At 35.3% G+C, this 15871-nt stretch overlaps 1 protein-coding gene across 1 annotated transcript; it reads right to left on the bottom strand.

The window, feature by feature from the left end:
- Positions 1-9155: 9155 nt before the first annotated feature.
- On the bottom strand, positions 9156-10112 carry LOC102001427 (olfactory receptor 143-like). The gene has a single exon (XM_005347077.2). It carries the CDS (start codon positions 10104-10106, stop codon positions 9156-9158), a length of 951 nt encoding a protein of 316 aa, XP_005347134.1. The 5' UTR covers positions 10107-10112.
- Between the last annotated feature and the right edge of the window lie 5759 nt (positions 10113-15871).

The raw sequence follows: 15871 nt of genomic DNA, 5'->3' as shown, positions 1-15871 counted from the left end.
TACCCCTTACCAATCCTTTTCTTCTCTGTCAAATTTGGCCACAATGCAGCTGCTCAACCTTGGGTGCCTACTCCACTTGCAGATTTGACCTTTATTAAAAATGCAGCTAATGAGTTCATCCCTGATTCCCCTTATTTTGAGCAGGTTCTCAGACAGTGGGCCATGCAGCTTCAAGCCCACTACATTTAGTACACTGTGTTAAAGGCCATTCTTGATTCCCTCAGTTTTCCTCCAGTGGCTCTTGGCCTATGATGATACAGCAAAAACCCAGGCCCATAAAATTTGCAATTTAGACTTAATGCCACCTTCAGCATACTAACTGGCCATGGACAATATACTGCTCATGTAAAACAATTCATGATTGGCTTGCATGCCTATTACCAACAAGTGTCTGACCTAGCCTTCAAGGCCCTCAAAGTTTGCAAGCCTTAGGAGAGTGTAGGCTATTTCTACAATCTGCTTCAGCAGGCTACAGAACCATTTCCTGAATTTTTAACCCATGTCACCAATGCTGTTGAAATATGCACCCTGTCTAACTCTACCAAGGATATCCTTTTTAAACAGCCAACCTAAGACAGGCACACTCCAAAATGCTGGGGGGTTCCCTGAGTTATAAAAATTCATAACTCCAACTAGGTTCTAATAAGGATAAAATAAAAAGGTGAAAGGCAGGGCAATAGCACAAACACAGACAAGCTCATGCAAACTCACAATGAGTAAGCAAACTGACCAAGACAACTGTCAGATGACCAAAAGAAAGATAACTAATGATACATGCACCTAACCAATCACAACACACCAGCAATGACCACCAGTTTCAAAAGGACTAACCAGAAACATTCCTGTGGCTGCCTAATTTCCCTAACCCCATAAAACCCCTCACCTTTTCACAATAAAGAGATTCTTTATTGGAGTCTCTTGTAGTATGTGTTGCTGCATCCATGTCTTTTTACCCTCTGTCTCCTAAGAAATAGGGATCACATAACAGGCATCAGCAACAAGACCAAAAAAACTACAGGAATGTGCTACAGTTTGCTTTTCCACCAACATTTTGAGGAACATCTTGATGTTGTTAGCAAACATGAGTAAAGCTGTTAGAGTCACATGCAAGTTTTCTGTCCCAACATTTATCTGCAAACTACTCAAGCAAACTACTCAACCTGTATCTAGGAGCAAAACGATGTGAGATAGGAAGAACATTTGTTTTGTTGTTGGTGGTGTTTCTTTGTGTGGGTATTTGTGTTTGATTTTGTTTGATTTTGTTTGGAATTTTTGGAGAAGGGGGAATAAACTTGAGTGGATGGGAGATGGAAAGTATTGCTGACTTGGGGGGGGGCATTCCTCAGACAGAGCCAGGGTATATAAGAAAACCCATGGAGCTGGAGAGGGATAAACTTCGCTATCTGAGAGTCGAAATAAGGAAACACACACTTTCTGTGATTATCGAAGAAAAGAAGGAACAAGCGCATGCTTTGCTGATGGTAACCTCTTTTACTTCAACTTTAATCTCTTTCTAGTGCTGGATTTAAAGGCATGCATCACCATCATCTGGCCTCTATGACTAACTAGTGTGGCTGCTGGAATTAAAGGTGTGTGCAACCACTGCCTGGCCGATTGGTGTGACTGCTTTGCACTGATCTTCAGGCAAGTTTTATTCATTAAAACACAAATAGTATACCACTATATACATATTTCTGTTTTTAGTCACATCTCTTTTCACATGGCTACAGACCTTCCTTTTAGACACTTTTTTCTCCTACATCTTTTCTAAATGGCTCTTTCTTCATTGCCTCCACACAGTTAAAAATCTCCACTCACTCAGAGCTATATTTCTTATATAGCTCTCTAACCATACAGCACTTTATAGTTTCTAGGCATAGCTCTTTCATGTAGCAACAGCACTTTCACACAGCGTGCTCTCTCTCTCCCCCCCTCAGTCACACACATCTTTCTTCTACATTATTCATCCACTCACTCACCCACTTACTCACTCGCTCTCACTCATTAACTTCCTCACACTTGTCTTGTGTTTTTTCATCTCGCACACTTCTCTCTCTCCACAGCTCTATTTACTAACACTGCTGTTTCTGCTCATCATCTCACAGAAAAACTCTAGACAGTTATAAGTTGCATTTTCAAGAGACCAACACATTCTCATAACACAAGGTAAATGCCATAGTTTTTCTTATATTAGAAATTTCACATTGACTGACCAGTGAGCAATGCTTGGCCAAGCACTAGCACTCAATTGGTGAGGATTCCCAGATAGTAAACAATTACCTGAACCTTGTCTCTGAGACTAAGACTATGTGCAAAAGGTCAAATACTGAGAAAGTTATATCTAATAAAGTTGCTTCTATCCTGACCTTGAATCAGCAACAAATAATACCTAGGTATTTTTCCTTGTGTATTTGTCTCTTGGGCCAGATATTCATCTCCAGGGGTAACCAGCCTTGTTTAATTTATTCTGTAATATAAAATTAGCTGTCTGTATAAAAGGCTGTTTTTGTGACTAAAAATCCTGTGTCAGTCTGAGTAATGGAAAATATCCCTAGTATTGTTTCAAGTCATCAAAATTATACAGATTAAGCAGTCACTGTTGTATTTGTGCCCAATAGATAGAATATTTATATGAGATAAACATAAGGGCATGGGGAATATACCCCAATCTGTTCTTAGAGAAGAAATGAAATGGCTCATGAGAGAAATTACATAAACAGGCAACCATTTTTCAGTCAGTGGTCCTATAAACATTGATAGGCAGGATTATCTCAGGAAATTATTCTTCTTGTGGATCAATTCCTGAGTTATCAATTGACATATGCTGCACACTTCCACAGGCCCCTGCAGGGAAGAATCTGGACAGAATTTCAGGAGAGAATAAACATGGTCACATCCTACTGTCTAAAGATAATTTTTTTGAGTTAACATCATATTGTCTTCCAAAGCGTATCTCATTATAAATTCTCATTAAAAGCAGATGGCAATTGCCATTGTTTTAGATCCTTTTAAATTTTATGAAATTTTTGTATTAGGATTATTTTTTCATATTAGTCATCTGATAGATATAATGTATAGAATTGTTTTATTTTTGTAATTTCTTCATTTCAATACAGTTTACTATTTTTTCAAATGCTTTATTCCATCCTCATATTTTCTTTGCTGGAGTGGCTAATTGGATTTTTGCTAATGTCTTACTGTTTTATTTCTTTGTAGCTGAGTTTTTAGTGTTATTTACTTTTTGTAGATTTAAATTTCTCATCAGAAATGCATTTTAAAAGGACTTTCTGTTACTTTGTGTTTTGTGTTATATTTCTTATTTTTTGTTGTTTGTTTGTTTGTTTTTATTTTGAGGCAGAGTTTTTCTGGAAAATAGCCTTGCCTGCTTTGGTCCTTGATCTGTAAATCAGTCCTGCCTCAAGTTCACAGAGGTTTTCCTGCCTCTATCCTCCAAGTACTGGGATTGAAAGCATGAAAATCAGGTCCCTATATTCTATATTTGTTTATTGATGTGAAAATAGAAAAAGAAAACAGATTTATAGAATCAGGTAATATTTAATACATTATCTCTTACTATGGAAACTTCTGACCCTTGACCTCTGTCAAATATTGCAAGCAATTTGTATTTATCACTTCCATTACCAATCAAGCTGACCAAGCCAGAATCTTCGTTTGTGTTCTTGATAATTCGATGTTTTAATGAGTAATTTCAACTTATACATATGGCAAATTTTACCTCAAAGTACATGAATTTTAATTCTTAATTTGTTTAAACCATAATGCATAAAAGTAAACAAATTTAATTCATAACAAAGATAATTGATAAAGTTGAATATATCCATATTTTAAATGAAAAGAAAAAAATCAAATTGGAGTTATGCTGTACACAAAAGTGTTGTATTAGGAGCAGCGGGGCTGCGTCCCCAGCATCCTGGCTGCCTGCTAGCTTATGCCTCGAAATAATTACACGGACACTGTATTCTTTTAAACACTGCTTGGCCCATTATATCTAGCCTCTTTTTGTCTAACTCTCGCACCTGTAGTAGCCCTCTTCTAATAATGTGTAGCACCGAGGTGCGTTTACCGGGAAGATTCTAGGCTACGTCCATCCTGGGTCGGAGCTTCATTGTGTGTGTCTGCCCGGGAGCGGGGAGCATGGCATCTCTGAGCTCACTTCCTCTTCCTCCCAGCATTCTGTTCTGTTTACTCCTCCCACCTATGTTTTAACCTATCAGGGCCAAGCAGTTTCTTTATTGCTTAACAAATGAAATCAACAGATTGATATATGACACTCCCACATCACAAAAGTCATAGCATTTAAACAAGAGTTCAAGTTCCTAATATAAGATATCTCTATATGAGTTATATACACAGGCCTCACAAATAATAGAGGATATTGATATTAATTTTGCCTACCAACCAGGGCAAGATACTAGAATCCCTTTGCTAACTGCATAACAGACTCTGACACATGGCACAGAAATCAAGATGACTGGGCTGAGGGCTGCCTCCTTGCTGGCTTATTCATAGTACCAGAAAAAGCAAAACAGGCTTTTGCATGAGAAAATTTATTTAGTTTAACTTAGCTATAGTTTATGTGTGCTATAATACTGACATTCCAGGAAAGAGACAACCACTGATACAGTAATTCCACAACTACTTGGGCATTAACTTTCCTTGGATTATATAATGTACCGAGTAAGCTAGATTCTTAATTACTAGTGAAAATGTATACCTATTTCTTTATTATAACTGTATTATGCTCTGTGTTAAGACAGTTGATTGAAACTTATTTATTTACTTACTATCTCAAAAATGATTTTACCATGTAGCCCAGGTAGTCTGAAAATTCAAGATTCTTATACCCCTCCCTCTATAGTGCTGCCGTTAGGAACTACTTTTCCTTTCAGGTTTATTAGCAATGTTCTTGATAATATTTTGTCTCTATTGTTGCTGCTTTGTTTTTCTTAATTTGTTCTTGGTCACATTATTTTTTTGCTTCTGAGATAAGGTATCTCTGTATAATCCAGCCTGGCATGGAATTTACTATTCTTATATATTATGTTTGTGCTGCCATAGGTCACTGTGTGTGAGAGCTTATGGTTCTTGTTGGCAGTGTGAACTTCAGAAAGCAGAGTCTAAAGATGATACAGACAAAAGTCTCATGCAATAGCCTACTTTATTAAGAAATCAGACAATTTATATTCTGAGGGTTAAGAAGAATCATAATAATATTTTTAAGATGTTCAACAAGGACAAGCTACACTTGACAAAAACATACTATTTCCATAGAGGCATATGAATAACAACAACTGACATCAACCCACTCATATCCACTATTCCTGGAGCAAACACAAAGCACATTTCAAGAACAATTTGAAGACATTGTGGTCATAATCCTTGTCTTGTTTTCTTAGAATTTTCTCACTTTGACTCAGAATTCTTATTGCATTAAGAATTCTCTGACTGTGTTCCAATGTGTGTGAGAGTAATGGCTATTTAGAGAGAATAATTCTGAATTAGAAGCCTGCCTTATTTTTATCTGATCTGGTTATTATATGGAAATAATTATTCAATTGTACATAACTCATGATGAAGAATTAATAACTGTGTTCTGAGTTAACTGTTCAAGAATGTGAAATAAATAACATTAAGAAAATGGAGATAGAATTTCCTTTCAGAAAAAGAATTAACTCTTTTGGTAAATTTGTCTAAAGTTTGAAAATTTGGGGTGGATCTAAAATAGTTCCATACATTGAATATTCCTGTTTTTAGGGCTATGACACATCCATCCATGTGTACAGTCCTGCAACTCTCTTTTACACTGGCTCTATGAGATTTTAGAGAAGTAAAGAGATGCAAACTTTAAGTACACACTCTATATTGTGAGTGATAAAGTTGTTTGTAACAGAGCGACATGTTTTGTGATTTCTATGAACATCAATAAACAAGGACAGTTCAATTGTGAACTTGCAAGTAGGGTATATTTCCAAGCTTTCAAAGATAAATTCTGACTCTTGACTCCATGATACTCCTTTCTAGGTAATTATCTACTAGAACATAAATGATGAAATGTCAAATGTTCCAGGTAACATTTCACTGGTCATGGCCCAATATCTCTTACCTAAGTGCATGATATTGTTACAAAGCTCTCTTTAATGCTCATTTATGAACTAGAAAGGGTGAGAAATGTAGAGAGAAATATTTGAAAAAATTGATGAATGAAGCATAAGCATAAACATCTTCATAACATAGAGAGAGTGAATGAACTAGCTATTATACAAACAGGTCTCTTCCTGGCCATTAAAGTATTGCTTCTAAGACTTTAATTTTATATTTTCTTTAATAGTTCAACATATGGATATTTCCTTTATGTTGATGATACTAAATTTTCACAAATCTATGTAATTATGCATTTGTGTAGAAGAGATTAATATGAATCTTATATAGGTTAATATAATTTATGCCATAAACTTTCCTAATTATAGTAATATATTTGAAGAACCTATAATGTCAGAATAATATAAGTAATGTATGCAGCTTACATAAATAATTTAAAAATACATATACAACGCAACTAAACCTTCAATAATTATCAAATAAGCTTGCATTAGCTGGCATTATACTTATGATCCTTTAAAAGTTATTGGCCAATACTTTAAAAATAAATATTTTTAAATATATTTTATTAAATTGTAAATCATTTCATTTTCTAAGGATAATATAATTAATTAGAAATGCAAAATAAGTCTGTTTTCTCCAAAGAACTGAGTCAAGTTATTTGCTGACTTATTCTATACAAGGATATGATGCTGATTCAATATAGATCTCAGACCATACTTTATGTTTGTAATTCTCATTCACTTTCTGGTCAAGTATCAAAGTCTTAGAGATATGAGTTTTATACATTCTATTCTATGTCTTTAATAAATGTTGTTGACCTATAAAAAATTTTAAAGTCATTTTCACAGCTCCATTTAATCATGTACAATAATGAGTAAAATGAAAGAACAGTAATTGACTCTTGAGAAATTAAACATTGTAGGAATCTAATCAATATTAAAATAAATAAATGCCTATTTTTTTGGTTCCACTATTTTAAATTAGGTTGATTATAGTTTTTATCATTTTTTGTCAAAGTTTATATTTGCAATAAAACCTCTTGGAACTTTTCAAATAACAATATAAAAATAACAGTTTAAATATTAACAGTACCATGAAAGGTAAAATATTCAATATTTTGTAGCTATCTACACAATATTGAAGCAATCACTCCTGAGAGAACTTCGCAATACTCTGGAAGTTCACAAAACACTCCTTATTGACAAGGCAGTGTCCAGAAGAATCTTTAGCACTCAGCAGTTTCTGCAAGAAAGAATGTAGAAAGCTCACTGCAAGTTAGAAGCAGAGTCTCGGTGAGGCAGCATCTGCAGCTTCTTCAGTGAGGCAGCTGCCTGTGAATCCCCCATACTCCTGCCTACATAAAAAACCCCAAATGCTCATGTTTCACCAAACCAGACTAGTATTTCTTTGGTCCACTTTTGGTTCTCCACCTGAAGTAAATAGACCTTAATATTGTTTTCCTAGGAAAAGTAACAACATTCACTGAAAAACACCCGCCCTTAACACCTTAGTGCAGACACAATAGAAAAAGAAAAAGTGAAATATAATACAAATATAAATAAATATTTCTTGGCCAATTAAATATATAACATGTAACAGACTTCTTAAAGTACATATATAACATTTGGGAAAGTGACATGCCTCACCAGAAAGGCTTAAACAAATTCCTCAGTTCCATCATACCAGAAAATTCAATCACAAATGGTAAAGAACAACAATGAAATGTTGTTTTGACACTCACTATGCTTATAGCACTTTAATCTGTGGCCCTTACAGGAACATATACAGGTTTTCATTTCAAATACCTATAGATAATCTCTCTGTAATAGTTGTCTATATATTCATACAACCACCAATCTCTGTCTTAGTTCATATTCTTATACAATCATTTGGAATAATTCTTCTGAAGTTCACTGTGTTTTCAGAATTTAGTTTCATTTCTATGGATTTCTTTCAAGTTTTTTATGTTGAGACCACAAACAAAAACATTCATCAACCTTATCCATAAACATTAAGCCCACCAGATTTTGTTTTTAAGGAATAAGTTGCCTCCTTTTTTATTTTTATTGTTTCACGTCATAGTAACATTTGAGGCAACAGAGAAAATAACCTAGACATTATAATGACCTTTGCTTTTTGTTCTATAACAAAAAAAATGAATAGTTTTGTTTTTTAGAAGAATCATAGATATTATTCATGGTTCAGAAAAAAGAAGCCAACAATTTCAATTAAATTCATAACAAAATATAAATATACTAATGTGTTATCAGAATGTATGGATCTGACACATTGGGTGGAGAAGTAGGTCAAATAAATACTCAAGTAACTAATAAATAAGACCTCACTCTAATAAATTATACACTTCCATATCACAGCTCTGAAAATAAAAGACTAGGATAAAACGCAGTCTCAAAAAGACAGCAGAATTTCCTGATATTTTTGCAGTTCTACCACACCCACAATTTTTGTCATCTTTTTTTTTTTAAACAAATGTGTAGATAGTCAGAATGTTAAATCAGGGAACAGCTCTAAAAATGGTTTGAAAACATGAGAAAAAAAATAATATACAAAAAATGCAAAGGTGCCAGGCTGTGGTTGCAAATGCCTTTAATCCCAGCAGTAGGGATTCAGAGACAGGCAGTTCTCTGTGAGTTCGAGGCCATTCTGGTCTAGAAGAGCTATATCAAAGACTCACTCCAGAACAACACACAGAAACCCTGTCTCAAAAGACCAAATAAACAAACAAACAAATAAATAAATAAAATAAAAATACATAGATGAGTTTGTGTAGCACAGCAGGGCCTTAGTCTGTTATAGGTAATTAACACAAGTTTGATTCTAAGGGTATCAAGCCTCAAAGCAAGCATACACAGATTTGCAATTCATGTTGAAGAGAAAAGTAGGATAGTAGAAATTTTGTTGATGGTATAGTTATAAGAGGAGAAGGAAAAATAATGGAAGGCAGGCAATGTAACACACACACACACACACACAAAGTGGGGACAGGGCTATGGGAAGTGTCATGGATTTAATTAACTTGTGATTCTCTTGAAGGTTTTCTTCACAGCAACTTGAACATCTTTGTTCCGGAGACTGTAAATGAGAGGATTCAGTACGGGCACCAAAAATGTATAAAACACTGAGAAAAATTTTCCCTGGCCAACAGTCTCAGCAGATGATGGCTTGACATAAGCAAGCAGCCCAGATCCATAGAAGAGACTAACAGTTATGATGTGAGAGCCACAAGTGCCTAAGGCCTTGGACCAGCCCTTACCTGATGACATATGAATGATATTGAAAAGGATCATAGCATATGACATAAAGATAATGAGGCAACATAAAATGATAGCTGTGCCCACCACAGCTGTACTCACAAGTTCATTAACATAAGTGTTACTGCAGGAAATAAGAAGGACAGGGAAGATGTCACACATGTAATGATTAATGATGTTGTTTTTACAAAAGTTAAGCCTAATCATTAAGCCTGTGAGTACCATGGCAGTAAGAAACCCTATCAAATATGAACCAAACATCAGCAGACAACAGATCCTAGGCAACATGATAGCCTGGTACAGTAAAGGCTTACAGATGGCCACATAACGATCATAGGCCATGACTGTCAGCACATAACTTTCAGAGTTGACAAAAAAGCAGAAGAAAAACAGCTGAGTCATGCATCCTGTAAAAGGGATGATATTCTTCTCTGAAACAAAACTAACTAGCATTTTGGGTGTAAAAACACACGAATAACAAAACTCAATGAAGGATAGATTGAAAAGGAAAAAATACATGGGAGTGTGAAGATGTGAATTCAGGAAGATAAGACTCATTAAGCTCAAATTACCCACCACTATGGCTGTATAGTTCACCAAGAACAGGAAAAACAGAGGCAACTGGAGTTCAGGTTCATCTGTTAGTCCCATAAGAATAAATTCAGACACTGAGGAGTAATTTTCTGTAGCCATTTGCTTCATGGGTGGCATCTGTAAGAATAGAAGATGACACTATCAAGCAAGTCATCTTAGGCTGCAGAGGGATAAACTAATATTATTGCTTTATAAGCTTGGGTTGAGGGAATACATGACAAACCACACAAAGCTTCCCAACTACTCAAATTGATTTCTGAAGAGTACCTATTTCCTTTTTAACATACATACGCTATATGTATCTGTCCAGAAAACAGACAGATAAACATCCCAGTGTTTAATGCAATTCTATCTCTTTCTTTATTCTTTAATAACTAATAAAACTAAAAAGGAGAAATATGTAAAAACTTTTATGCAGTATTCATAATTTATATACCTTTGGAATTCAAGGAACATAAAACAAATATGATTCTGTGCTTACCATCATTCACCTGGAGCCCTCTTTGCTTTTGAAGCTCTCAGAGCTTTCATTCCTTCTGTAATTACAGGGCCAAGTACCCAAAAAATAAATAATGTTCTGGACATCAGAATAAATGTGTTTATGAACTCCTACAACAGTCACATAGGAAATTACTGGTTGAGAATTTCTTGACAAATTTATTTACACATACAAGCTTATATATGTCTTCAAAGCATTGCCTCATTCAAGTGAGAAAATTCATTAGGATAAAGGAAAGTTATCCTCTTCTTTATGATTTCCGCCCTGCTGGATCTGTGCCTTGAGAGTCTTAATTAGTAAACTAGTGTTTACATTCAGTGTCGCAGAACTAACTTTGAATCTTTTGAGATTCAAAGTTATTCAATTTATGATCTCCCACCAGGAGTAGCTGATCCCCTTAGCAAAGGTTTGAGCATGCCTCTTAGTCCTTCTCCTGTATGCTTTGTACAGGTCTATAAGAGGAGAGTCCAGGGATGTGCTAACCTGCCATTTATAGCTTTCTTATGGGAAATTATGTCTGCATAATACACATTAGACCAATGTTTAACACTGTGCAAAAAAAGTTCCATGAAGATGTTGAAAGGAGAGAATCCATCTCCCAAACCAGCCAGAGTTTACACTCTTTCTTTTCCATAGCCTAACAATGAAACTTTCAACTTCCCTGAGACTTGATTATATATAATTATTCTGCATATTCTTTTATAAGCCTATAAAATTGACTCAGGAAAAGAGGGCTTGAGTTGTGGACCAATGTTCTTATAAAAGTCTGTTGGGGTTACTTCTGAAAAAAAAATAAAAAATATTAAATAAAATTGAAGCCATATATCACTGTAGTTTTGTTATATAGATGATGCATGGGATGTATTAGAACTCTTGGAAACTTGGTTAAGTGTTAACTTATGTATTCTTTATCTCATTATTGTTCAGAAAATTAAATTTCTAAACTTGTCACATTTAAAGGAAATAAATTTTCAGTGCTGTTGTCCTGTGTAGAAAAGAACAAACAGCATGCAAGGCCCTTTTCTATTCTATATCTACCTCTTCTTTCTATCACCCATATTTCAACATACACGATGAAATTTCTTTTTTTATTATTTATTTATCTATTAAACATTTCTGTCTCCTCCCCACCACCGCCTCCCATTTTCCTCCCCCTCCCTCATCAGCCCAAAGAGCAGTCAGGGTTCCCTGCCCTGTGGGAAGACCAAGGAACTCCCACTTCCTTCCAAGTCCAGTAAGGTGAGCATCCAAACAGCCTAGGCTCCCACAAAGCCAGTACTTGCAGTGCAGTAGGATCAAAACCCAATGCCATTGTTCTTGAGTTCTCAGCAGTCCTCATTGTCTGCTATGTTCAGCGAGTCCGGTTTTATCCCAGGCTTCTTCAGAAGACAATAATCAACTTTATATGGAAAAACAAAAAAAAAACAGGATAGCTAACATTTTTTTAGGATATATTTTTTACTATTCAAAGCTTTATGCTCCAAACAATGTATCTTGTTTCTATCCACCTCTGTGTTGATTAGCTTGGACTTGCAACTGACATGACACAGCTTTCAACCATGTAGTCCCCACAATTTTGGACACTAAACCTCTGGGAACCATAAGTTAAGATAAATTATTCTTTCTATATGATGTATGGGATATAACGTTTTATTCCAGCAACAGATCAGTAGCTAACACAATGTCCATCTCCAAAACCTTTTTATCTTGCAAAACTGAAAGTACACGCACATTAAAAAGCAAGTCCTTACTCCTTCTTAGCCCAGGCCTAGGAAAGTGCCAGCTTTTCATAGGAGCACCATACGTATCTCTCTTGCAAATGAATATTGAGGGATAAATATTGACCAAGACAGCATGACTGTACCTTTCCACAATACATAGGTTGTAATCAGTGTTTCAGTCTGTAACGTAGATATGCCTTTTTTTGGAACTTCAGTTTGCAGCACTTAACATGAATCAAAAATGGTGAATAGATCTACTCTTAGATATGTTTTGCTTAAGTCAAGCACACTAGATGTGAATACTAGCCATGCTTATTGTGCATTGTAAAAGACAGACCTATGTCATGGTGCCTGTTGTGTTATATTGCGCTTTCTGACATGTGCACCATAAATGCAAAACAAGAAACATACTCAGAGTCTTCTTTTAATGTAAAAGATTTTAACTGCACCAAACAGGATTTGATTTTGCTTATCTGAGATTATTTATTCCCTGTGTTTTTATGATGGCAGTTAATCCCATTATCTTATAATTTTCTTTCTTGTACCTTTCCGTAGTGCTGTGTTTGACACCTCTCAATACCAATTGTCTCAATTCCTCCAATAAAAGGACACACACTAACAGAATGGGATCACAAATAGAATCTTTCTATTTGCTACATCTAAGAAATACACATTAGCATTAAGGATGGGCATTACCTCAGATAGAGAAGGAGGAAAAATATATTCCAAGAAAATGGATCTAAGAAGTAAGTTGGTGAAATCATTTTAATATCTAACAAAATGAATTTTGAGCCAAAAATAATCAGAAGAGATAAGGAAAACCTATGCATACTCATCAAATGAAAATTCAAACAGAGGATATTGCAATTCTTAATATCTATGTCCCAAACACAAATCTTGAATTCAGTGGCACAGGAGAAGACTTTCTGAACAGAACATCATTAGAACAGGCACTATGATCATTAATTACTAATGGAACTTCATGAAACTGAAAAACTTCTATAAGGCAAAGGACAATATCAAACAAAGCAGCAGCATATAGAAGGAGAAAAGGTTTTCTTCCAATTCCACATCTGACAGATAACTAATACCAAAAATACATAAAGAAGTTGAGAAACTAGATATTAATAAGAAATATATAACCCAATTTAAAATGGGGCACAGATCTAAACGGAGATCTTGATATAGGAAACTCAAAAGACTAGAAAAAAACACTTAAAAATATTTAACATCCTTAATCATTAAGAAATTGCAAATCAAAACTACTTTGAGATTTATCTTACATTTTCCATATAAGCTATGATCAATCACACAGGTGACCTATTATTCTGGCAAAGATATGGAACAATGGGAAAACTTCTCTATTGATGGTGAGAGTGTAAATTTATACAGCCACAGTATAAATCAATATGCTTATTTCTCAGCAAATTAGGAACCAAACTATCCTAAGAACCATCTATACAACTCATGGAAATATGCTTAAAGTATATTCTATATTTCCACAAGGACACTTGTTCAACCATGTTTATTGCAGCTCTGTTCACTATAGCCAGAATACGGAAACAACCTAGATGTCCCCAGGAAAGGAAAGGATAAAGAAAATGTGTTGACTTTACACAATGGAGTATCACTAAGCTGTTACAAAATGGCATCATAAAATGTGCCAGCAAATTAATAAAACCAAAAAAAAATCACTCTAAGTGAGGTAACCTAGAGTCAGAAAGGTAAATACATTATGTATTTGTTTATATATGGATAACAGCCAATAAGTGTCAAGAAGTACTCTATAGGCCCAGAAAAGCTAGAAAAATAGAAAGGAATTAGGTAGGTACACAGAACTCCCTAGAAGAGGCAAATAGAGTGGATTTTTATGGGTAGACTGGGGGTGGGAGAAATGTTGGAACAGGAGAATCAGGTGGATGGGGAAAAATATGAGGAAGCAGAATTGAAGAGCATTTGAGCAGTGAAATATAAATCTAGCACAGTGGAAAGTTCCTAAATATATGAAGATGATCATGATGTAGTCTCCAAATGAGGATGGAGACAGAGTTAGGGCTCACCATCTCTTGTCACCAAATGAAGCTATTATACTGGACCTGGGTTATAGTCAATTGAGTTGTTGTCTTAAGGGACACTATGGAATTTCACAAATCACCCAGGCTATTGCCAAGGCAATAGGTTACACAAACTGACAACAAGGACCCATTGATAAAGACAACACCCACTCAACTCACTGAATATGTTGAGTCAAATCGGTGTGTACATAGAACCCTCTCCACTATATTCTAGTGTCTTTAACACAGGAAAGTATTCTGAGGCTTCCAAAAGAGAAATGTCTCTAACAACATAGTCACATAAACTTTGATTTATAATGCTGCTCTGCCTGCAAAATATGCTACAGCAATGGAGGCACAAAACTAGAGGGAGTATCAAAACAATGTCTGATTGGACTTAAGAACCATTCTTTGAGATGGAACCCATATCCAAAACTGCTTGAGTGACCAAGAACCAGAAACTGGGTACCCCCCCCAGATACCTATTTAAAGTGAACTATATTAATCTTTTAAATGGGGTAGGGTAGTGAGAAAATGGTGCTTGGTGCTATTATGCTATGCTCTTATATAGGTGCCTTATGTAGCCATCCCTCCAGGAGGAAGATTCTCTGATAATGGCTGAGTAAAGAACTGCTCTATGAGTACAGTAGAATATCATTAAATGTCATTTGTTATTTTTTGCTATTTTTCCCCAAAGCATTTGGTTTTACCCTTGTCTCCAGGCTATCTAGTCTCTGGTTCCCCTGGTTCTTGTTCAACAATAGTGTTGGTTATGGGTTTCATCTCAGAGAGTGGGCTTTAACTCAAATCAGACAATCATTGGTTACTTCCACAAGCTTTGTGGCACCATTGCCTTAGCATATTTTGCAGACCCACAGCCAGATACTATGGAGAGAGACAGACAGAGAAACAGAGATGACAGACATTGTAACACTCAACTCTAAATAGGCTGTCACCAGCAAATCCCTCTCATCAAAGCTTAGGGAACCCATTAAAAAAGGAGACAGAAATAGTATAAGAGCAGGAGAGGATAGAGGATACCAGGAGAACAAGGCCCTCTAAATAAACTGAACAAGGCTCATATGAACTCACACAGACTGAAGCAGTAAGCACTTGGCCTGCACAGGCCTGCAGCAGGTCCTCTGCACATACACTATACAGACTCCAGTTTAGTGTTCTTCTGGGACTGTTGAGTGTGTGAATGAGTGGGTCTCTTATTTTGTGCCTTTTCTTGTTTCTCTTTTCCTTTTTTTTTGCTTTATCTAACTTTGATGTGACTTTTTCTTATCATATTTTATTTCTTATGTTATCTCTTAGAAACCTATTCTTCCTAATGAGAAAGTGAAAAGAAATGAAGCCAGTTGTTAGGGGATATTGGGAGAAACTGGGAGAAATAGAAAGGAGAAATTGTAATTAGAATATATTGTATGAGAAAAGAACATAATTCCAAAAAAGTGGAAAAAATAAATAAAAAGAAAAGTAAAAATAAAAAGAAAGAAAATAGAATTATATCCCTTTCAAACTCCCTATCTTATTTCCATTCCCTCCCAGATATTCTTCAAAACTTTCTTATTATCAAGATGATAACCTCATTTTTTTCAGTTTTAT

The sequence above is a fragment of the Microtus ochrogaster genome, chromosome 5 (genome assembly GCF_000317375.1).
Source record: "Microtus ochrogaster isolate Prairie Vole_2 chromosome 5, MicOch1.0, whole genome shotgun sequence".
NCBI classification, from domain to species: domain Eukaryota; kingdom Metazoa; phylum Chordata; class Mammalia; order Rodentia; family Cricetidae; genus Microtus; species Microtus ochrogaster.
The sequence above is the reverse complement of the archived record's forward strand: the minus strand, read 5'-3'. Positions and strand labels throughout refer to the sequence as shown.